Raw genomic sequence first — 23,520 nt, 5'->3', positions numbered from 1 at the left:
GCCATTCACCCCACACCAATGGAGCAGAAATTCTTCTCGTAGATTAATTTAGTCTTTACAGACTAAGCTTCAGCGCATTTCGAGACGGGTTTTAGTGCTTATAAATGAAAGAAGTGCTTTCGTATGAATTTGCATAGAATCTGGAGCCTTATGCACAATTTTTTCTGAGGAACATTTTATGAACCATTTTTAAAAATTCTTCGAGACTTCAGTTTTGCTTGTCATTGCTGAAGCCAAATACTAAATTTTAAAATTGTAGAATTCATTTGGGTCACAGGTGTACTATTTTGTACTTTTAAGTGCGATTTTTCTAACAAAAAATATAACTTTTTTTTACCAATTTAAATTATTTAACCTTTTTTCTTAATTTCAACTCACTTTATAGTCGTGTGTATCGGCTGTCGATAGTTGTCGCTTCCTTTCGTAGAGATATTCACGTTCTATGGAACGACTGCGAAACGCTGGTGGCAGACCACGTTCTGGTGGTGTTGGTATGATCGGTGTCGGTGCACTGCTGCTGCCGCCGATGAGATGTTGCTTTTCTGGATCTTCTTCGTCTTGCTGTTGCTGCTGCTGCTGTTGTTGTTGTTGTTGTTGCTGCTGCTGTTGTTGAGCTAAAGTCGAGGTGGTGGGAGGACTTTCACCGCTTTGCTGTTGTTGCTGCTGCTGCTGTTGATGTTGTTGTTCACGCAACTGCTGATGCTGTTGATGTAAAATCTTTTGCTCTTCTTTTTTCTTTTCGCGTTCCTGCTGCCGTCGTATCTCAAAATCCAATAGACGGGCTTCTCGGGCGTCTTTGTCTCTCTGCAATGAAATTGGATAGTAATTTTTTATTAGCTTTTTTAGTTAATATGTGTTATCTTTAATTGTTAATACCTTATAATTTATCGCGTCCTGTTCTTCTTTTTTAGCTTCCCTTTCGCTGCGTTGCCGATCGCGCTGTTTCTCTTCGTCCGTTTGCGATGTCTTGCTGTCTGCAAAAACGTAAGTAGAGATTAGTTTCTTTTATGGCAGTGGTATTTCTTAAATTAATTTAGAATTTATGAAAAAAAATTTAAGAAAAAGGCATTACAGAGAAATAAAATTCCAATTTTGTTGTTAAAAAAAAAACATATTCATGTCATGCTAATAACTTGTTTTTGTATTTAGCATTCATTTAGAAAAAAGAGAACTATATTTTAATGCATATTTTATGTTTTTAAACTAAAAAGCTTAAGAAGTTGATATTCTTGACATACGTCCGAAAAAAAGAAATCCCTTCCGATTCCTATGAGCATTGAACAACTGTCGATAAATCGCTATCTTGGAATAAAAATTCATTACAAATCTTCACTCGTAAAAGACATTCTTTGGCAAAAAAAAAAAAAAAAATAATAATCAGTCGGTTTTGCTGGCAGATATACCCCCTCAGCCAATTTTGACTGCTGTTATGATTATTCAAACGATTGACCCTCCATTGAGTAGGTTCCGAAGGAATGGGCCAATATTGCCCACTTCACATTGGGGCCAAATAAATATGATATAAATATTGCGACGTACCAGGCTTGGACTATATCCTTCACTTTATGTGAGATATGTGATAATTTGTAGAAAATGTTAAAATGTGCGTGAGGTACCAGATATAGTCGACCGGAGTGTTCCATTTTCATACTTCATCTAATACAGATAAAAATATTGGTATGGGTAAAATTACAACAAAATCAAAAATATGGTTATTAAAAATGTTTACCCTGGGGGAAACACCAGAAGGACCAAATCCGTTTCAGGACATTTGGAGTCGATCTAGCAATGTCCGTCCGTCCGTTTGTCTGGTTGCCTGGTGCACACGATAACTCTCGAAGGGAATATCCGCTTTGGTCCAAATTTGGTACGTAATATTTTTGTCAAACTTAGATCGAGTTCGGAGATGGGCAATATCGGTTCACTCCTTCTGGTACCTCCCCCACAAAAGGTGGAAATTTTTAAAAATATGTATTTTTTGCACAGAAAGAGAAACGGTAACCCAATTTTGCTCCAACTTTGCAAATCCTAATATTTGCGTCAGTGCTAAGTTAGGTGCGAAAATGGGCAATATCGGCCCACTCCATCAAGTACCTCCACCACAAAAGGGTCAAATTTTTGAATAATTATAACTCTTAAAAAATGTGATGCAAGAGTCCGATTGTCGTCAAATTTAACACATCACAATAATTTTATTAAACCAAGGTCTGGTGTCAAGATGGAATACATCGCTCCACTCCTTCTGGTACCTCCAAAAGGTCGAAATTTTCAAAAAAAATATTTTTTCTGCACAGGAAGAGAAATTATAATCCGATTTTGCTCTAATTTTGTAAATCCTCATATTTGCGTCAGTTCTAGGACAGGTGCAAAAATTGATAAAATCGGTTCACTCCTTCAAGTACCTCCCCCACAAAGGGTCAAAATCTTGAATAATTACAAGTCGTATAAAAGGTGATGTAAGAGGCCGATTGTCTTCAAATTTCACACTTCCCAATAATTTTATTAACCTAAGGTCTGGTGTGATGATGGACAATATCAATCCACTACTTCTGGTACCTCCCTCACAAATGTTAGAAATTTTCAAAATAAAAAAAAAAATGCAGAGCAAGAGAAACGATAATCCGATTTTGCTCCAAGTTTGCAAATCCTAATATTTGCGTCAGTGCTAGGTCAGATGCGAAAATGGGCAACATCGGTCCACTCCATCAAGTACCTCCCCCACAAAGGGTCAAACTTTTGAATAATTACAACTCTTTAAAATGTGATGTAAGAATTCGATTTTCTTAAAAGTTCACACATCCCAATATTTGTATAAACTCAAATTCTGGTGTTAAGATGGTCCACTCCTTCTGGTACCTCCCCCATAAAAGTTCGAAATTTTGAATATCCATTAAGCTCATAAAACGTGAAATTAACATTCGATTCCATTTACACTTTGCAAATCAGAATATTTATAACAACACAGGATCCTTTATAAAAAATTTAGAAATCGGACCATTCCATCAAGTATCTCCCCCACAAAGGATTAATGTTTTAAATAACCAAAACGTTTATAAAATTCCAAATAATCATCGGGTTCTTTATATTTCACATATCCCATTACTTCCACTAACAAAAGATCTGCTGTGAAGATGGGATATATCGGTCCGCCCCTTCCGGTACCCTCCCCACAAACTCTCACCATTTTGAATATCCATGAAGCTCATAAAAAGTGAAATCAACTTCCGATTCCATTTCAGACTTGGTACATTTCAATTTTACATCAACACAAGACCTGTTATAGAGATGCGAGAGATCGGACCATTTTTTTTACTACCTGTTCCACACAGGGTTCAAGATATTGAAAAACAAAATTATCAAAGAAAGCGAAAAAAGCATCCAACTCTCTTCAAATTTTACACATACAAACATTTTTGCTAACACAAGATCTGTTGTGAAGATGCTATATACCTGCGTACCACTACTGGTATCTCACCCACAGAGGGACACAATATGCAATACTTTTATCTGTCATAAATTGCGAAACAACTAAGCGATTCTTTACTACTTGCTATATCTAAATATATTTCTCAACCAGAATCCTGAGATGAATATGGAATTTGAGATTTCCCATAAATTGGATATAAATGTTCGATTTTCTTATATATTTATAATAATATTTAAATCATATTTATTTAGATCCGATATGAAATGGACAATATTGGCCCATTCTTTCAAATAGGTCAATAAAGGGTCAAGAGTTTGAAAATTCATAATAGAGTTCGAAATATTTTTAAATAATCGAACATTGGCGGAGGTTATAAATATGTCGGCAAAACCGACCGATACTTTTTTTGAGAATTTCGTTCTTTTGTGGAAGGTACCAGACGGAGTGGACCAATATTGTCCATCTCCGAACTCGATCTAAGTTTGACAGAAATTTTACGATGCAATCGGATACTCCCTTCAAGAGTTATCGTCCACACCAACCAACAAGACAAATGGACGTACGGACGGACACTGCTTGATCGACTCCTGAAACATATTTGGTCCAAAAAATACCTAGGGGTTAAAACCGGCACGTTTTGGCCGTATCAAATGATATATACCCTCTGTATATACCCTGTGTAAAAACACTGCACTGAAAAAACTTAGTAGATTATGAAATTAAAAAGGAAACCTGTATCGGAGTTTTGGATTTTTGCTTCGTAAATTAGCCTAAATAAAGTGGTCAACTTCACTTAGGTACATTTAAGGGCCGTAAATAGTTTTTACCATATTCATAGGGACCCCTATAGTTGGAGATATATTTCCCAATATTTAGGAAAGAGCTTTGAAATCAATTGTTTGTTTTGGTATAAAATGGAAATAGAGATTTCTTTGCTGAATTGTAGTTTGTGTAATACTTGATATTTGAAGGAATATATAGACTACCTCTAGGTTATGAAGTTTTCCGAATAATTTTTTAAGGGATATCGGAAATCAGATGTTTGGCGAAAATAGAAAAAGGGTCAGATTTGGATATCGAAATAGGGTCAGATTTGGATATAGGTTATATATCATTATCCGATTTGAAGTTTATTGTGCACTAAATGCTTATTATCAGCTCGAATTATGTAGATTTCGACACTTCCCAATTTTAGCCTGGGATAGAGTGTGTCAATTTGGCAAAAGTCGGTTCAGATATAACTATAGGTCCTATAAACATTATTTTCCAATTGTGTATTTAAGTTTCTCATACCCGTAAAATTCATTATAAAAAATGGTATTTGGTGCCAGCAGAGCCAGAATACAAATACCTCTGCTAAACTTAATAGAGAACGGTTCAGATTTTGATATAGGTCCCATATATATCTTCATCCGATTTCACGTTTATTGTATTTCAGAAGTATAATATCAGCAGGATATATTTTGGGGAAAATCGTTTCATGTATAATTGTAGATCCGAGGTTTCAGTCTAAGGTCAAATGCCTCCGTCAAATTTAGTGGAATTCGATGCAATTTGGGATGTTCTACACAGTGGTGTAGGGTATCAAAAAGTCAGCCCGTTCGACTTTTGACTTTTCTTTACTAATGTTGAAATTGTTTTTTTTGTTTTTTTTTCATTTTTTAATTCAAGAATAATTTGAATATTCTTATATCCAAATAAAATATCTCCACTGGAGTCCCCATTCTGTTACGTTCAAATTGCCATCATTACGCACAATACTGCATGTCAAATGCATTTGATTGAGTTTAGCACAATTTACTCATTACTGTCATTGCGGTATGCAGAGAGAGTGTGTGTACAGGCGTAGTTCCCCCTGTCTGTGGGGTTTGTCTGTCTGCCACTCTGCCCATATCAAAAGGCATTCACCAGTGTGACCTTCTAATTAATCGCTTTTTACAAATGTAGAACACTAATTCTCTTTTATGTCGAACATTAAGTCTAATGCGATAATCCTTTAATTCCCTTAGGAAAAAATCTACGGTGTTGTTGCTCCATACTGTTTTATGGTCAAAAAGGCATCTGCATATCTGATACCCTATAACGAATTCTCTATATATTTTGTCTCACATATTGTTGGGTAAAATTAAAATTTTTTACTTTTTTTGAGAATCGATACGGAAACTTATGGATTTTAATAAAAGCATGCTCATTTTCATCGTGTGCTAGTGGACCGGCATAACACTAACTATTAATAATTAAATTGCATCGATATATTCAACCACACAAAATCCATAATAAATGCCTCTAATTATCTTAATACAAAATACCGTACGATATTGGGATATGGAAACATTTTACCTTATGGCAAATACCCAACAAAGGCTTTTATCCCCAACAGAAGTTTTCCGCCATAAAACATTGTGGGTTAAAAGTTTCTTTGCAAAAGTGTAGATGAATTTTAAATAGTAGAGCAAGCATGTAATGCTCCCATGGGGTTGTATATTTGAGTATCATATTTTAAAAAAAGAGAGTATTCAGCTCTATATCTAGTAATTTGTGGTCCTAGACCAACACATATTAGCTATTCCATGCTAAGCGGGTCAAAATATATTTCAATTTACAAGTTTACAACAGATTTTATGCATTCCACCATATTATGGGGAATATATATAATTTTGATATTCCGTTAGTAACTCCTCGAAACCACCACGGTGGTCTTCTGTACTTTTTCTGAATTTTTCGATTCAATTAGATTAGAACACTAAAATTTTGGAGAAATGTATACAGGGTGAGATGGAAAAACTCCAACCAACTTCAGACTGCTGTCGTTTCTAAGCCACTCGTCCGACAGCTGTTAAAATTTTTTCCAGTGACAGCTAATTATATTGTTCACAAGCGTACAAAAGCATTTTGGTGAGAATTTTCCAGAAAAAAAGTTATTCGTGATGAAATTCAAGTGTGATAGTGTGATTTCTTTATATTTGGCTGGAAAACCACAAGCTATCGGCTATCGCTAGAGCACTCCAGCATTTAAATGTGAATAAATCTAAAATACTGGTAGCGTAGCCCGACGTTAAGAAAGTGGACGGAAGAAAAGAGCAACATCAGCAGAAGTGCTTCGAAAAATAAAGAAGCGACATGATCGAATCCCGCGTCGCAATGTCCGTGAGCACGTGAGCTGAATATATCGCAATACTATATTCGGCAAATATTGAAAAATGAGCTCGGGGTAAAGTCATTGAAATTCCAAAAAGTGCAAGAACTTCGATTGGCCTAAACTGGTAAACTGCTGAATCTGGCTGGAGAAAACATTCGTTGTCCAGCAGTTTGTAACCAAACAAAATGATCGCGTTTACTTGCCAAAGAGGTCAGCTGAAAATGTGCATCTTCAGTTGACCACCAGAGCTCAAGCGCCGGCCATGGTGATGGTATGGGCAGCCATAACAGCCGATGGTCGCTTTTCGCTCTTATTATTCAACCGTGGCATCAGAATAAATTGTCGAATATTATCGCGAAAATATTCTGGAGGGTGTATTAAAGCCTTGGGCACGCAAATATTTTGGCATTGTGGACATTCAAACAAGACTCAGCACCATCGCACTCAGCATGCGCCACCCAAGAATGATCCAGCGCGCAATGGCCACCAAAATCTCCGGATACCAGTCCTTTGGACTATTGTGTCTGAAGTATTTTGGAAAGCAAGGTTGGCACTAAAAATACCAAAGTGTCGATCACCTCAAGCAAGCGCTTCGCCAGGAATAGGCCAAAATATCGCAGAGCAACATTTGGGCAGCATGTGACGGTTTCATTGGCTGTTTGACGGCCACAATTCTTACAAAAGGTGACCAAAAATCTAACCTTATTGTAAAATTTGATGCTATTTCCGACATTTTTTGCTTTCATAAAATAAAATTTAAAATTATGGCATTTGACTTTGTTGCAGTTTTTTTATCTCTCCCTTTATATTGGGATATGTGCAATTTGAGTATTTTTAGATTAGAATTGGATGCTTATTTCCCATTTTATGAGATGTTTCGAAATGTTGACTCTCTGTGGGGGAGATACTAGATGGAGTGGGCCGATATTGTCAATACGTACCGTATCAAAAAATTGAGATTTGCAAAGTTTGCACAAAATTGGATGAACTTTTCTTGCTCTATAAAGCAAATTACTTTCCGTAAACAATTCGTGGGGGAGGTTCTTGATGTAGTATGCTGATTTTGTCCACCTCCGAACTCGATCTAAATTTGACAATGATATTACGATGTACCAAGTTTGTACAAAATCGGATGCTCCCTTCTAGATTTATAGTGTGAACCAGCCAGACATACGGATGGACGGACGGATACACCTAGATCGACTATAAATGTCCTGAAACGGATTTGGTTCATAGAGACCTAGGTTCTAAGACTGTTATTTCCATGAGGCACGTTTAATAAATGACAAATGATATATACCGTCTTCGGCAATATGGCTGAGGGATTTTAATTCATCAATGTGGGAATGAATGTGAAATTATTAACCGTTGTATACATGGCGTTCGTTGGAATTTCATTTTTCGAATTTTAAAAAAAAGGATATTTGTACCCAATTATTCCAAGATATTATCCAAGAAAATTGCTATTTCCGAACATTTAAAAGACGTTCTTACTATTTTCTTAATATCTATTCGAAAAAGAAAGAATTTCGAAGAAAATCGCTATAATTTTAGTAAAAATGAAAGTATTGCGATGAGGTTAATTATTCGGATTCAGCTCGTTAAGTACAATTTTTCGGTCATTCACAATAATACTCTCCCTTCACTCGTTAACGATTGAAAGAATATTATAACTTTTGGAACAATGGGATTTTATAAAATCTATAACTGTGCTGAATGCGAGACCATTCACTGGACCTAATATTTCGCCATACATTACAAATGTATATTCCTACCGGCTACGGTTTCCCGCATCTCGATATTTGCATTTTTACAGAATTTACAGCATTTTTTTCTCGTCTGGCATACTTTAGATTTTTTTTGGTAAATAATAAGATTTATCGAAAACAAACGGCATAAAAACCGAAAATAATGTAGCAAAAATGTTTTTTTCGAAGTTCTTAAATTACACATCAGATTCTTACGAAAAAAATGTTTATCATATCTGGTTATTTTTTCCGATTTTCTAAAATCGGTGGTGTCTTTCACAATTTCTTACTCGAAATTCGAAAATTGGGATACTTTGCAAATCTCAATATTTCTTAAAGTAATAAAATTGGTGTAAAAATGGGTCCACTCTTTATTGTTGCCATACACAAACTGTCAAAATTTTGAAACACAATAAATCACATAAAACTTCGTACTTTGCACTGAATATATATCTGAAGCGAATATTATTTATGGAACTACCCTTTCAAAGAGACCAAATTTTAAATAGTTCGTATGGAATATAACTTTTGTTATACCTTACAACTCTATGTGTTGGGGGTATTATAAGTTTGATTTGGCCAAAAATTATGTAACACCTAGAAATATTGGTTTCCCTCATAGCTTAGTATAAATGGCATACTTTAGATTTTTTTTGGTAAATAATAAGATTTATCGAAAACAAACGGCATAAAAAACCGAAAATAATGTAGCAAAATTTTTTTTTCGAAGTTCTTAAATTACACATCAGATTCTTACAAAAAAAAGTTTATTATATCTGGTTTTTTTTCCGATTTTCTAAAATCGGTGGTGTCTTTCACAATTTCTTACTCGAAATTCGAAAATTGGGATACTTTGCAAATCTCAATATTTCTTAAAGTAATAAAATTGGTGTAAAAATGGGTCCACTCTTTATTGTTGCCATACACAAACTGTCAAAATTTTGAAACACAATAAATCACATAAAAACTTCGAACTTTGCACTGAATATATATCTGAAGCGAATATTATTTATGGAACTACCCTTTCAAAGAGACCAAATTTTAAATAGTTCGTATGGAATATAACTTTTGTTATACCTTACAACTCTATGTGTTGGGGGTATTATAAGTTTTATTTGGCCAAAAATTATGTAACACCTAGAAATATTGGTTTCCCTCATAGCTTAGTATATATGGATCTTCCTATCTCGCCGAGCTGAGTCGATCTAGCTATGTATGTCCGTCCGTCTGTCCATGTTAATTTGTAATCACGCTACAGGTCGCAATTATGGGCTAGGGCCAGAATAGAAGCCTATTGCTTTCGAAGATGATCGCATAATATTTAGGGGTTGAAATGGACCAAAAACTGACAAATTTCCTAATTTTGCAGTTGCTCTACAGGTTGTAATTACAGACCAATCGACGCGGAAGTTAGCATGGGGCTAGAGCGTAGAGCAGGGCAGAAGCCTTCCAATTTTGATGGTCATCGGGTAAAATTTAGTGGGTGAAATATACCATAAAATGTGTGTAAAATAAAAATCAAACTTTACATTAAACCGCGAATGTTTTTAATTTGGACAAATCACAAATAGACGACAAGGTAAATTCTGACCGTTACGTAGATGTTGTAAATATATCGGATATATATAGTGAAATATATACAATGCATCTATACAAAGGAAAGGGATGTTAGCCAGAATGCTTACATCTCAAGAATGACTGGACCGTTTTTGACAAATTTTGTCAATTCAAAATGCCCTCTTGACATAAAAGAATAAAATCTAAAAAATCGTATAAAAAAAGATGCCAATAATGATGTTAATATAGATTTTGTGGTATTTTGCGATATTTTTTATTTTTTTCATATTTTTTTTAATCGCATGCGATTTTTCAATTTTTCTATTTGACTTATAATATTGAAGTGTACATTTTGTAATATTTTTCCTCCTTACAACACTGTTTGGGGTTATTAAATGCAGATTGCAATTATCGTCCGATCCTCACGAAAATTTTCATAAGGGTAGGGATAGGCTCATAAGGCCTAGGTCTATTGTTTTTAAAGATGTCCGCAATATATTTACTGGTTGAAATGGACCAACAATTGAAATTGTTCCTTATTTTGAAGTCGCTATAAAGGTTACAAATAGAAACCAAAGGGCACGGAATCACGCATGAAATTCGAGTTTAGGACAGCGGGTGGTATGGACCACTACTTTTGTGTGAAAAAAATACCAACATTTCCATTTTATCGAAACGCTGGAAGTAACTTGCAAGCGAAATCCAAAATACCTAAAAACGAACTTCTGGTTTTTATACTGATTTCGTTGACGAATATAGCCAAATATCGTAGACAAGCAATTTGAATTTGGAGTTATAGAGGGGCATCTTGAATTTGGAGATGATCGCAAAATATGACCCAAAAACGGAGAAAGTTTCCCGATCACACAATTTAAACCAATCAACACGGAATTGTGCATGAGAAGAGAGTTGTGGACAGGGAGGAAGTCTAGCCTTTTGGATCATCATTGGATTATATTTAGCTGTAACTAACAGCACGACGGAAAGAAAAAGCTAAGGATAATATCTGGACAGTGCTTTATCCTATTATTTCAAAAGCGGACGATTCCAGAATGGATTTGGACATAAGGGGACTTCTACCATATTGTAGTGTTGTGGGGCATCACATAGTCGGTCCGCTCGACTATAGCCTTTGCTTACTTGTTATACCCTACACCACAAGGTGGTCAGGGTATTATGTCTTTGTGCATTTGTTTGTAACAGGCAAAAGGAAACGAGATAGATAAATAGTTCCTTTTGATGATCTGCATAGAATCACATTATGAGTCGATTTATGCATGTCCGTCCGATTGTCCGTCTGACCGTCTGTCCATGTATTTTTGTAAACAAAGTAAAGTTTGCCCTATCCAGATGAAATTTTGCACAAATCATTTGTTTGGCCCAAGGACGAACCCTATTGAAATTGGAGATAATCGGTCAAAATTTAGATATAGCTCCCATATATATCTTCGTCCGATTTGAATTTTATTGTGTACCAAACGTGTAATGTCAGTCCGAATAGTATGGAATTTTGCATACACAACCAAATTAGGCCTGAAAATAAGTATGCCAAATTTGATCGAAATCGGTTCATATATAGCTATAGCTCCCATATATATTGTTCAACCGATTTGTTGTATTTGTTACCCACAGCCGTAATATGCACTCCGTAACAACGATATTCAGGGAAATATATCAAATACACCTCAGAAATACCTTTGCTAAATTTCATCGAGATCGGTTCAGATTTGGATATAGCTCCCATATATATTTTTATCCGATTTCAAATTAATTGTGCACCAAATGGGCAATACAAGTCCGAATTTAAAAGATACAAATGCTTCGGCATATTTAGTCTTTTGAACTTTAAATTATAATTATAATCATAGGGTGTATGATTGAATTCTCCCATTACAACTTTTAATTGTTATGTGGAGCTCTACTAAATTAGCAAAGTGGTGTAGGGTATCATAAAGTCGGCCCGCCGACTTTAAGACTTTCTTTACTGGGTTTTTATTAGTTTAGATATTTTCCCCAAAACATAGCACGTTCCTATATTTTTCGGAAACAAGATGGTATGTGATTATGGAAAAGTTCCCACTCCCTTATAACCGAATATATGCCAGGAAACACGTGGTTGCCTACCCCTTCCATTATTTTTATTGGAATTATTGTTTATAATAAATTTCAATCTCAATACACTACATATGGCATAATATGTTTACCTTCCTGCGAACTTTGGAAAGGCTTATTTATGTGATAGCATAAACATACATTTTCCGTATCCACTTGGTTTTACAAATTTATTAGTTAATAATTTGTATTAACAATTTATGATTATCGATTTATTTATTTATTGATGAAAAAAAAAAAACAATATAAAAACAGACCCTTTTCGGGAAAATTTTGAACATTTGTTTTTGGAAAATCATTAAATATTTAGTTTATGTCACAAACAGCGCGTGTGATGTGGGTGATGGATTTGGAAAAAGAAAATCGAAAATGGAAAACTAAAGCGCCCTTTCTATAATTGCCTTTGAACTTATGTTGTGACGTAGATGACCGACCGACCGACCTCCTCGTGGCCGTATTTTTAGCGTTTATGTTTACAACAAAAACAAGAAAGGAATGAAATGAGGGAATGAAAAAAGCCCGCAATAACCATAACATATCGCATGACACCGCGGTTTGTTGGTATTGGTATTTAACAAATGTGAAATTCAGTATTTTTTCCACTTGTTTTTTTTTTTTGTTTTTGAAATTCCAACACTTACTCGTTTCCTTCCTTTTATTATCATAATTTGGACGAACCATCATTAGGTATTTGGATAAATTTCTAGGCGCCGCCATTTTTTTTTTTTTTTTTTTTTCAAAACAAAATTCTTTCAAATCAAAATTGCAACTTTTCACGCACGCACAGTTCTATAACAATTTTCCAGTTGTCTACTTTTTTTGCTCCCTTTTCTGTTCTAATCAAATTTGTTTTTAATGTAATAGACAATTTGTTATTCTTTTTTTTTCTCTCTTCAATGGGACGACTAATGTTTTGTTTTGCTTCGTTTCGTTGGAGGTTTTTTCTTTTTTTTGGTTCTTTGACTAACCAACCGTCTGTCTATTCGGTGGCGTTCTCTAAATACTACTGACCATCTGTTCAGTTGCTGTCCATGATAAACATTCTGTTTATTTGTGCGGCATACACTCGAGGAAAAATTATTGTCATATCGCTGTTGTTGTTATTATTATTGTTTGTTCATTAAACAAATTACATCGATGCGAGATGGAAATTAGCTTCAACACATGCCAATATGGAAATTAATTCATTTGAACATTTTGTCCGAGGTAATATGTTCGGACAGCAGCGGGAATTGTCTCTACTGAATTTTCTCTCAAATGCCAACATTTGAATATTCAATTTTTGTTGTTTTGGTTCTTTAATTTTTTTTTTTTACAAAAAAAAAAAAATCATGATTTTTGTTTACTTAACATTTAATCAAATAAATGTTGACATTTGTAATGAACGGGCATAAGTTGGTGGATGTTTGGCGGATGTATGGTGGATAGACAGTGGATTGCCCTACACATATAATTTTTATTCCCCAAGAAAGTTCAAAATTTGGAAAAAAAAAAAAAAATTATATTGAGCATCAGGAGTATCCGAATTAGTTCAAATATGTTTAGATATGACTAAGGTTAGGTTCACCAATGAAAAATACAGGCCCGCTCCTTCTTGTACCTTGCCCACATAGGGTCAACATTTTGCAATATGTGAAATCGATTTCCGATGATCTCCGGACTTTGCATGTACCAATATTTTGGAAAAGGCGAAAATGGAATAAATGGGTCCATGCTTTCTGATTCTTCCCAAAAAATTCTATAAAAACATAAAATTTTATATTGAACGATTATAATTATAACTTCTCCCATCGTAATTTTTAGGTACGACATAGTTCAGGATCGAAAATGGACAATAAATTTGTGCATCCCCCCAAATAGACAAAATTTTCAATAAAAATAACTCTCTTAAAGTATTGAAAAATTTATGTCCGATTTTCTTCAAATTTTTGTTATTTTTGTGTAGAAATTAAATTGCTCCACTACCTCCCCTTTAGAATTTGATTCGAAAATCTGGAAATTATATTTTATTTATAGTCCAATCTTGCACTGTGGTAAAAGTTATATGTAGCCAACTTAGGTTAAAAGTTGGCCCCCTCACCCTTAGACAAAAATAAGACCTTTAAATTTATTAATTACACTGTACGACAATTTTCGGGCCATGGTCTGGTGGTGGGCAATTCAAAATAAAGGAGATAGTATTCGGATTGTGGATAAAAATCCCGGAAAGGTTTTTATTCTCACGCTAAAGTTCTTTCAAAAATATTTAAGATATATTTTATATTTGATACAGGCCTATGGGCTACATGTAGAATAATCTGTACAATATATGGGACATTTCGTGCCACATTTTGGTATGACCTCCATATAGTATTATTTCGATTTCAAGTATATTTTAAATTTTAGCCATATTTTTACACCATTTTCGGCAAATTTGGCAATTTGAGTTCTCAGAAAGTGGAAACCATTTTTGAAAAAACAAAAAATAACGTTTTGGTATAACCTCCATATGATGGTATCCACTGACTTCAGCTATATACGGTGCCTTGGCCACAGTTCTCTATTGAATTGATCCTCATTTGGCATCTTGGTTTCTATGGAGCAGAAAACCACTTCGCAGGAAATTTTCAATGTAGGTCCACGTTTGTGGGTAGCCATCATATAAAGTTACCTCTTGACCTATTTCAAGAATCTTGATTTGGCTTAAAATTTGTATTTAGCCCACTTTGGGGGAAGAGAACCATCTATGAGAAAAAATATCAGCATTGGCATATATTTTGGTATTGTCCCCACATAACACTAAAGAGTTGCTTCGCTTGGCCGAATTTGGTTTTCTCCGATGAGAAAAAATTCGTTGTCCAGCAGTTTGTAAACAAAAAAAATAATCGTGTTTACTTGCCAAAGAGGTCAGCTGAAAATGTGCACCTATAGTTGGCCACCAGAACTCAAGCGCCGGCCGATGGTCGCTCTCCGCTCGTATTAATCGACCGTGGCATCAGAATAAATGCCGAATATTATCGCGAATATATTCTGGAGGGTGTATTAAAGCCTTGGGCACGCAAACATTTTGGCCATAGACCTTGGACATTCCAATAGGACTCAGCACCATCGCACCAAAGGTGACCAATTGGGACAAATCTAAACTTATTCTATAATTTGATGCTATTTCCGATTTTTTTTTTTCATTCAATAAAATTTAAAAAAAAAATATGTGTCAATCTGTCTGTCGGTCCGTCTGTTTGCTGTAATAACGCCATCTTTCGAACCAATTTAGATAGAAGGCTAAAATTTTGCAAGGTCATATAGGTCCACGTTTTCATAGCCCCCATACAACGGTACCTCCCGATATTCGGTATTTTGACGATTTTAGAGACATTTTTCAGCGGAATTCTTTCAAATTCGACATTTGTAGTTCGAAATGGATACTACAGTCTAAGACAGAAAATTGTCTGTGCTGGTCCACGTCTTCATATAGCCCCCATATAACGGTACCTCCCAATATTCGGTATTTGGATGATTTTAGTGTCATTATTCACCGGAATTGTTTTAAATTTGGTATTTAAAGTTCGTAATGGATACTACAGCCTATGACAGAAAATTGTCTGTGCAGGTCCACATCTTCGTATGGTCCCCATATAATGGTACCTCCCAATAATCGGTATTTTGATGATTATAGCGTCATTATTCACCGGAATTGTTTCAAATTTTGTATTTAGAGTTCGTAATGAAAACTACAGTCTGTGACAGAAAAATGTCTATGCAGGTCCAGGTCTTCGTATAGGTCCCATATATCAGTACCTCCCGATATTCGGTATTTTGACAATTTTAGCTACAATACTAGTTTGAAATAGTTTGAGATGTCGTATTTGAAGTTCGTAATGGAAGCTACAGCCTGTGACAAACAATTTGCTATGCAGGTCCATGTCTTCGTATAGCTCCGATACAACGGTACCTCCCTATATACGGTATTTTGATGATTTGAGCTACATTATTCACCGTTTATTTCAAGTTTCGAATTTGAATATGGTAATGGCTTATGACAAACAGTGCCTATGTAGGCCCATGTCGTATAGACCCCAATATGTATTTAAGAAAATTTCCAAATTCGTTCCAAATGGTGGAGAGTATTCAAAGTTCGGCCCGATCGAACTCACTGCTTTTTAACTTTTTTTTTTCAAAAATCCCTTTTACATATCTCTTTACACCATTAGTCACCCGCATATCAATGTTTAAAATACCTGCATTACTCCTTCGTATTTAGTAACTTTTGCATGAGAGCAACATTTAGTACCTTGTTAGATTCCAATGCTCAAAGTATATAATTTTGGCAGCAGAATTAAACACTGAATCGTTTACCATAAGTTTTATCAAAAAGAACGAAAAAATATGGCCTTATTTTCAGTATATTAGTTATGCGGAAGTTAGTTTGTTTACGTTGCCTTGTAATGGGTTATATAGCTTTCAAATTTTTGCTGGGTACCTTGTAGATTCTTTTTCCGCCAAATAATGAGTTATGAGTGTAAATTTCAATTTACTATTAAATTTCATTTGGACTTCTTTCAATGCCAATGATTTACTATTCTAAAAGGGATTTAATTCTTAGAAAAACTTTACCTGCAAATTCAATATTCTACGGTATTTCATGGTCGACCCCGCCTGACTGTGTAAATCCTTCGCCTGCTGGTTTATTGTTTTAGTAACGATTATACCATATTGTATTCTTTGATTTCATGGAAATTCAAACTATTCATTGAAGTTATTAATTCACTTATTCTAGGAATTTCTGCACACATAATTTTCATAATAAAATTATATTTGCATTGAAAATAATTTTTGCAGTTTTCAAGGTCATTTCTTTCGCTGAAATGCTTTTCAAAGTCTCAAAGGATAGTAACGAGTTAAGAGTGCACTTTTGTTACAGAAAAATAATCCATTAGAAGATAATATTTTATTTTAATTATGAATTTTTTCCGTCTCTTTGTTTCGTCATTGCAATGGGGTGGATGGGGGGAGGAAGAACATTTGTAAACTATTCATTAAAGCGATATTTTCGTTCCCTTTAAATAGGATTACAGTCAATGCGGTTATATTTGATTAGCAAAGCTTTTGGTTTGTTAATAGTGAGGAATTTATGTGTCCAGGCCTTTCATAATTTGAAAGGTTGGTTGGGTCATAGGCAGGGATTTTTGGAAATTCGTACTAAATGATAATAGAAATTGTGTTTTTGGAGCTAAAGTAGCAAATCATTGAATTTTATTTTCAAAATGCATGCTCTTTTAATAAAGTTCATCGCGCGCTTCTGGCATGTTATGACCAGCTTATTTTTGGCTCAACGTGTACATAACTAAGCAGAATTGTCGATATTGGAGTGGAAGTCAGCCAAAAGCTACCAATGCATCCAGATGAAGTCAAGGTATGGTAATTCAACCGAATCGTGAACGGTGAGCGATACCGCGAGATTATATCCATTTTTTTTGTTTTGCCCAAAATGCAAGAGCTTGACTTGCGTGATATGTAGCTTTAGTAAGGCAGTGTCACAACCACACAACACGGGTAACAATGAATTATTGAGAGGCGAGTTCGGTGATCATTTTATTTCACGTTCGGGACCGGCTACGTAGATCGGGCGATTTGAACTATTTTTGGCCTATGTTATAGATCATTTCTGTATAGACAAGCCCGTTTCAATTGAAACATTGGAAGACAACATTGAAGCATTTTTTGTGAGGTATCGGTGACAACGTAGGAAAGAGTATGCCAAAATTGGACTAGTCGGATGGACCACCACTTGAGGGACAATCGCGGTCATAATTTGCATGAAAAAATCTTCAGACATTAAATTATATGGACCGTACTAGTAAGGACCGTTCAGTAATATGTACTATATTTAAAAGGTACTAAATATTGAACTGTTGGAGCTACAACTATTAAATTTGATATTTAGCTTCGACTGATGAAACAAAATTGTTTTACAAAACTTGATTTCAAAAATAGTTCATTTTTATTCCCTCAGCGATATGGCTAGAGAGGGTATATATAATTTGATAGATCAAAACGTGCCTAGTCGAAATAACGGTTTTAGACCCTAGGTTTCTTTGAACCAAATCCGTTTCAGGACATTTGGAGTCGATCTAGAGATGTCCGCCCGTCCGTCAATCTGTTTGCCTGGCTGGTGCGCACGATAACTTTTGAAGGGTGTATCCGATTTGGTTCAACCTTGGTACATCGTAATATTTTGGTCCAACTTAAATCGAGTTCGGAATGGATAATATCGGTCCACTTCTTTTGATACCTCCCCCACAAAAGAGAAAGAGAAGCCATAGTCCGATTGTGCTCCAACTTTGCAAATCCTAATATTTGCTCTAGGTCAGGTGCAAAAATGGATAATATCGGTCCACTCCAACAAGTGCCTCCCCCATAAAAGGGTACAAATTTTGAATAATTTTAACTCTTATAAAAGGTGATGTAAGAATAAAAAAAAATTTCACACATCTTAATATTTTTATGAACTTAAGATCTGGTCTTAAGGTGGAATATATCAGTCCACTCCTTCTGGTACCTCCCCCACAAAAGGTCGAAATTTTGAATTTCCATTGAGCTCATAAAGCGCGAAATTAACATCCGATTTCATTTAGACTTGGAAAATGTGAATATTTCTATCAACACACGATCTGTTATAAAAACGGTATGGATCGCACCATTCCTTCTGGTACCTCGCCTACAAAGGGTCAAAGTTTCGAAAAACCAAAACGTTTATAAAATCCAAAATAAGCATCAGGTTCTCTTTATATTTCACACATTCCTTTATTTCGATTAACAAAAGATCTATTGTGAAGATGGGATATATCGGTCCACTCCTTCTGGTACCTCCACCACAAAGGCTCAAAATTTTGGGTAGCCATGAAGCTAATATAAAACGAAATTGACATCCGATTCTATTCAAGGCTTGGTACATCCCAAAATGTCCATTAACACAACACAGTCCAACCTAGCACGTCACAATATTTATATCGCATTTATTTAGGTCCGATTCGAAATTACCAATATTGGTCAATTCCTTCGGACCCAACTGCATAAGGGTTAAACATTTGAATAATCATATCAGAAGTCAAAATATTTTTAAATAATCGAACATTGGCAAAACCCACCGATACTTTTTTACTTTTTTTTTTTTATTTTATTGAATGAATTTTAGAATAAGTTTAGATTTGTTCGAATTGGTCACCTTTGACACGAATTATGGCCTTCAAACGGCCAATGAAACCGTTACACGCTGCCCGAATTTTGCTCTGCGGTATTTTGGCCCATTCCCGGCGAAGCGCTTAGTTGAGGTGACACTTTGGTATTTTTTAGTGCCAATCTTACTTTCCAAAATACTCCAGACACAATAGTCCAACGGATGGGAATTCGGAGATTTTGGCGGCCATTGTGCGCTGGAACCTCATTTTGTAACCATTCTTGGGTGGAGCGTGCTGAGTGATTTGTTGCTGACTACTGTTGGAATGTCCAAGGTGTGCGGCCAAAATGTTTGCGTGCCCATGGCTTTAACACACCCTCCAGAAATTTTTTGCGATACTATTCGGCATTTATTTTGATGCCACACACACGGCCCACACCATCACCATGGCCGACGCTTGAGTTCTGATGGCCAACCGAAGGTGCACATTTTCAGCTGACCTCTTTGGCCAATTAACACGATCATTTTGTTTGTTTACAAACTGCTGGACAACGAATGTTTTCTCATCGGAGAAAAAAAAAACCAAATTCGGCAGTTCACCACTTTCGGCCAAGCGAAGCAACTGTTTAGCTCTTTTGCGGGGAAAGTTCTTGGAATTTGAATGGCTTTACCCCGAGCTCATTTTTAAATGTTTGCCGAATGGAATATTGCGATATGTTCAGCTCAGAAGCCATTTTTCGGCCAAGTCGCTTCTTAACTTTTCGAAACATTTCTGCTGATGTTGCTGTTTTCTTCCCTCCACTTCCTTGAAGACCGGATTCTCTCAGTTAAGTCCTTCTCTTCGTAATAATTTATTTCCAGCAAAAATCCACCTCTCATATTTTTTTTAAATATAACCGACATTTATTTTCGAGTGTACCATGTTGTCATTTTCCACAGCCACAAAGTAATGTATGGCATTATAAATTGGTGGTATTGCTGGTAACTGTGCGAGTGACAGTGACATTAGTCATTAAAAATAGTTTTCCAAATCCTGCTTGCCTCTGCACCGAATATGTTGAGCATATTTCCCCTCTTACCCCTCTTTTCATTTCATTTTTTGTTGTCTGTTTGTTGAATATAAAATGTTGTTTGAAATATGCATAGACAAGACATTTGATTGAGTCCTTACAATTGGCTGGATCTGGCTCTCTGGCCTGCTAAATGTGAGGACTTGAATGTGTGGACAATTTGAAATGGTCATTTTGTTGTTGAGAAAAAAGTTAATGACGTTTAATTTATGACAAAGTATTTTTTTCGGAGACTACTAAGATTAGCAAATCAAATGCAATGGCTTTTGATAATTGCCGTAAACACCTTAGTGTTAGCCTTCTTTAAACTTACAGGAGCGTGGTAGCCACATTACTTTCGGGAGGGGGAGGTATTTTGATAAACTACTTGATTACGAAGTGGTTTACAAGTTGTACAATTAATAAAAAATCACAAATCCTAAGAATGATATTACAAACCCATTCCTGAGATGGCTAACCTCCTCCATGCTTTGGCTCTGGCCAAATATATAATAACATTCTCTTAGGTCTAGTGTTTTTGGGTGGAGGGGAAGCGACAACTCATGTCAAATAGTCAATGTGGCCCATTGACCATTTAAATAATGCACTTGCATTCACACTTTAGTAGGTCCTATCTACCTATCTTCTGACCATTCTCCTACCTTCCCACATCCACCCTCTTCGCCGTTCGAAAATTCTAATTTGTTTCCGTAGTGTGGCTTTCCGTTGAACAAACTGAACCTCTGTGTCAAGCGTGAAATTGTTATGGTCAGATGATGGAAAACCAATGACACAACTAAAAGAGAGGGCCGGCATAAGGGTGAAAGAGGGTTGACAGACACAAATGTCACACGGACAAAATAACGAATGTCAATGAGAAATGCGTCTTATGTGTGGGTATTTTTTTGCTTTTGTTTTTCGTTTTGTTCAGCCGACTGCTGTGATATTAATGGGAATTATATGTAAATTGTTAACCCTTTAGGGGAAGGCCTGTTGTTGGCCCAATTGGTCATTATTATATTCAATGATTGTTGAAACAATTGAAAGGTCCCCCATGGGGGGCAACTTGATGTTACATGTGTAAAATATTTAAGAGAATCAATCACTAAGCCATTACTTGGAAATTGTCAAATGGCTTAAAAACTAATTAGAAATCGGTTTGCTGGCCCATACATAGGGTGAGATGAAAAAACTGCAACCAATTTCAAACTGCTCTCATTTCTAAGCCACTCGTCCGACAACTCTTAAAATTATTTCAGTGACAGCTCATTATATTGTTTACAAGCAGTACAGAAGCATTTTGTTGAGAATTTTCCAGAAAAAAAAAGTTATTCGTGATGGAATACAAGCGTGATAGTGTGATTATATTTGGCTGGAAAACCACAAGTGGCTATCGTTAGAGCACTCCAGCATTTAAATGTGAATAAATCTTTGTGTCTCGTACCATCGCTCGTTACCGTGATGCTGGTAGCGTAGCCCGAAGTCAAGGGAGTGGACGGAACAAAACATCAACATCAGCAGAAATGGTTCGAAAAGTAAAGAAGCTACTTGATCGAAACCCCCGTCGCAGTGGCCGAAAAATGGCTCATGAGCTGAAAATATTGCAATATTGAAATTCCAAAAAGTGCAAGAACTTACACCACAACAGAAAGAGAATAGACTCAAAAGAGCTAAAGAGTTGCTTCGCTTGGCCGAAAGTAGAAAACTGCCGAATTTGGTTTTCTCCGCTCCGATGAGAAAACATTCTTTGTCCAGCAGTTTATAAACAAACAAAATGATCGTGTTTACTTGCCATAGAGGTAAGCTGAAAATGTGTACCTTCTATTGGCCACCAGAACTCAAGCGCCGACCATGGGATGGTGTTGGCCGACCGAACGTGTATCGACTGAATCGACCGTGTATCGACAGAGTAAATGCCGAAAATTATTGAGAAAATATTCTGGAGGGTGTATTAAAGCCTTGAGCATGCAAGCATTTTGGCCGCACACCTTGGACATTCCAACAAGACTCAGCACCATCGCACTCAGCACGCCCCACCTAAGAATGTTTTCAAAGTGAGGTTCCTCGCTTCATTTCCTGCGCACAATGGCCACCAAAATCTCCGAATAACAATCCGTTGGACTATTGTGTCTGGAGTATTTTGGAAAGCAAGGTTGGCACTAAAAATAGCAATGTGTCGATCACCTCAAGCAAACGCTTCGCCGAGAATGGGCCAAAATACCGCAGGGCAACATTCGGGCAACTTTTGGTGGTTTCATTTGCCGTTTAAGGCCATAATTCGTGCAAAAGGTGACCAATTCGAACAAATCTAAACTTATTCTATAATTTGATGCTATTTCCGACATTTTTTGCTTTCATGCAATAAAATTAAAAAAGGAAAAATTGTGGAGTTTGACTTTGTTGCAATTTTTTTTTCATCTCACCCTGTGTATCAAATTTCGGGATATCAATTGTATAATTTCCCCTATTACCTAATTTGATACCATTTAGTACTTTACATGTCAATATATTACCCATTTCCTAAAGCACATCCATATCTCAATCCCAGATACTTACAGAGAGTTTAATATCATATTTCGGGAATCCGCCTCATCCCTTCACCCAATACCCAGTCAAGTATCACTTAGTACATTTCGAACAAGTGTAGTACGCATTTCCATAACCATCTCAATATCTTAACCGCAGACACCAACAACGACATCTATGCCAAAATTTCGGGATTTCAGATAAATTCCTTTATCCAATACTAAATTTAGTACTATTTAGTACTTTTCGTACGTTCATTGTACACAATTCCGTAACCGCCTCCATATCTTATTCCCAGATAAAAAAAGAAAACTAAATATCAAATTTAATGATTTCAGTACTATTCTTTCACCAAATTTTGTATTTTTTGTGTATTTGCTGCACACATTTCCAAAACCACTCTAATACTTCATCCTAAACCAACTTTTCAACTTTTAGTACAGTTCTCACAATTAGTACATATTTTCAAAACCACCTTCAAACGTGAACTTACTTTCCAAGTTTTTACCTCTACCCGTTCACATAATACGAAATGGTAACATATTAGAACTTTTCGCACACTTTTAGTACGCATTTTCAAAAACCCTGTAGTAAATCTATCCTGCACTCCATCATTCCAAATTTCTAGCTTACTACGGTTGTCCAATACAAAATATTAAATTTTAGTATTTTTCGTACACGCCTATTTCGTACATTTCGATAATTTACACTACAATGCACAGTGGTCGCTGCCATTGGCCAAAATTCAAAAAATGAAAATCAGATATTTATTGTCAAATGTGTACATATGAACTCTTAAGAGGTTC

At 35.7% G+C, this 23,520-nt stretch overlaps 2 protein-coding genes across 4 annotated transcripts in view; one reads left to right on the top strand and one right to left on the bottom strand.

Annotated features, from left to right (window-relative positions):
• The window catches only part of LOC101899545 (zinc finger transcription factor lin-29), a 412,168-nt gene that overhangs the window by 207,317 nt on the left and 181,331 nt on the right, over positions 1-23,520 (top strand). For all 3 annotated transcript variants that reach the window (XR_009342123.1, XR_009342124.1, XR_009342122.1), the window contains exon 4: positions 912-984. The gene's annotated coding sequence lies outside the window, so the exon portion shown is untranslated. The remainder of the gene's footprint in view (positions 1-911; positions 985-23,520) is intronic.
• The window catches only part of LOC101897419 (uncharacterized), a 245,989-nt gene that overhangs the window by 190,713 nt on the left and 31,756 nt on the right, over positions 1-23,520 (bottom strand). Inside the window, exons 3-4 of the mRNA XM_059122180.1 lie at positions 877-974; positions 379-804 (exon numbers count right to left, since the gene is read on the bottom strand). Coding sequence (XP_058978163.1) covers positions 379-804; positions 877-974 — 524 coding nt within the window. The remainder of the gene's footprint in view (positions 1-378; positions 805-876; positions 975-23,520) is intronic.

Source organism: Musca domestica, unplaced genomic scaffold (genome assembly GCF_030504385.1).
Source record: "Musca domestica strain aabys unplaced genomic scaffold, Musca_domestica.polishedcontigs.V.1.1 2, whole genome shotgun sequence".
Lineage (NCBI taxonomy): Eukaryota > Metazoa > Arthropoda > Insecta > Diptera > Muscidae > Musca > Musca domestica.
Note: the sequence above shows the minus strand (reverse complement) of the source record. Positions and strands in the feature narration are given on the sequence as shown.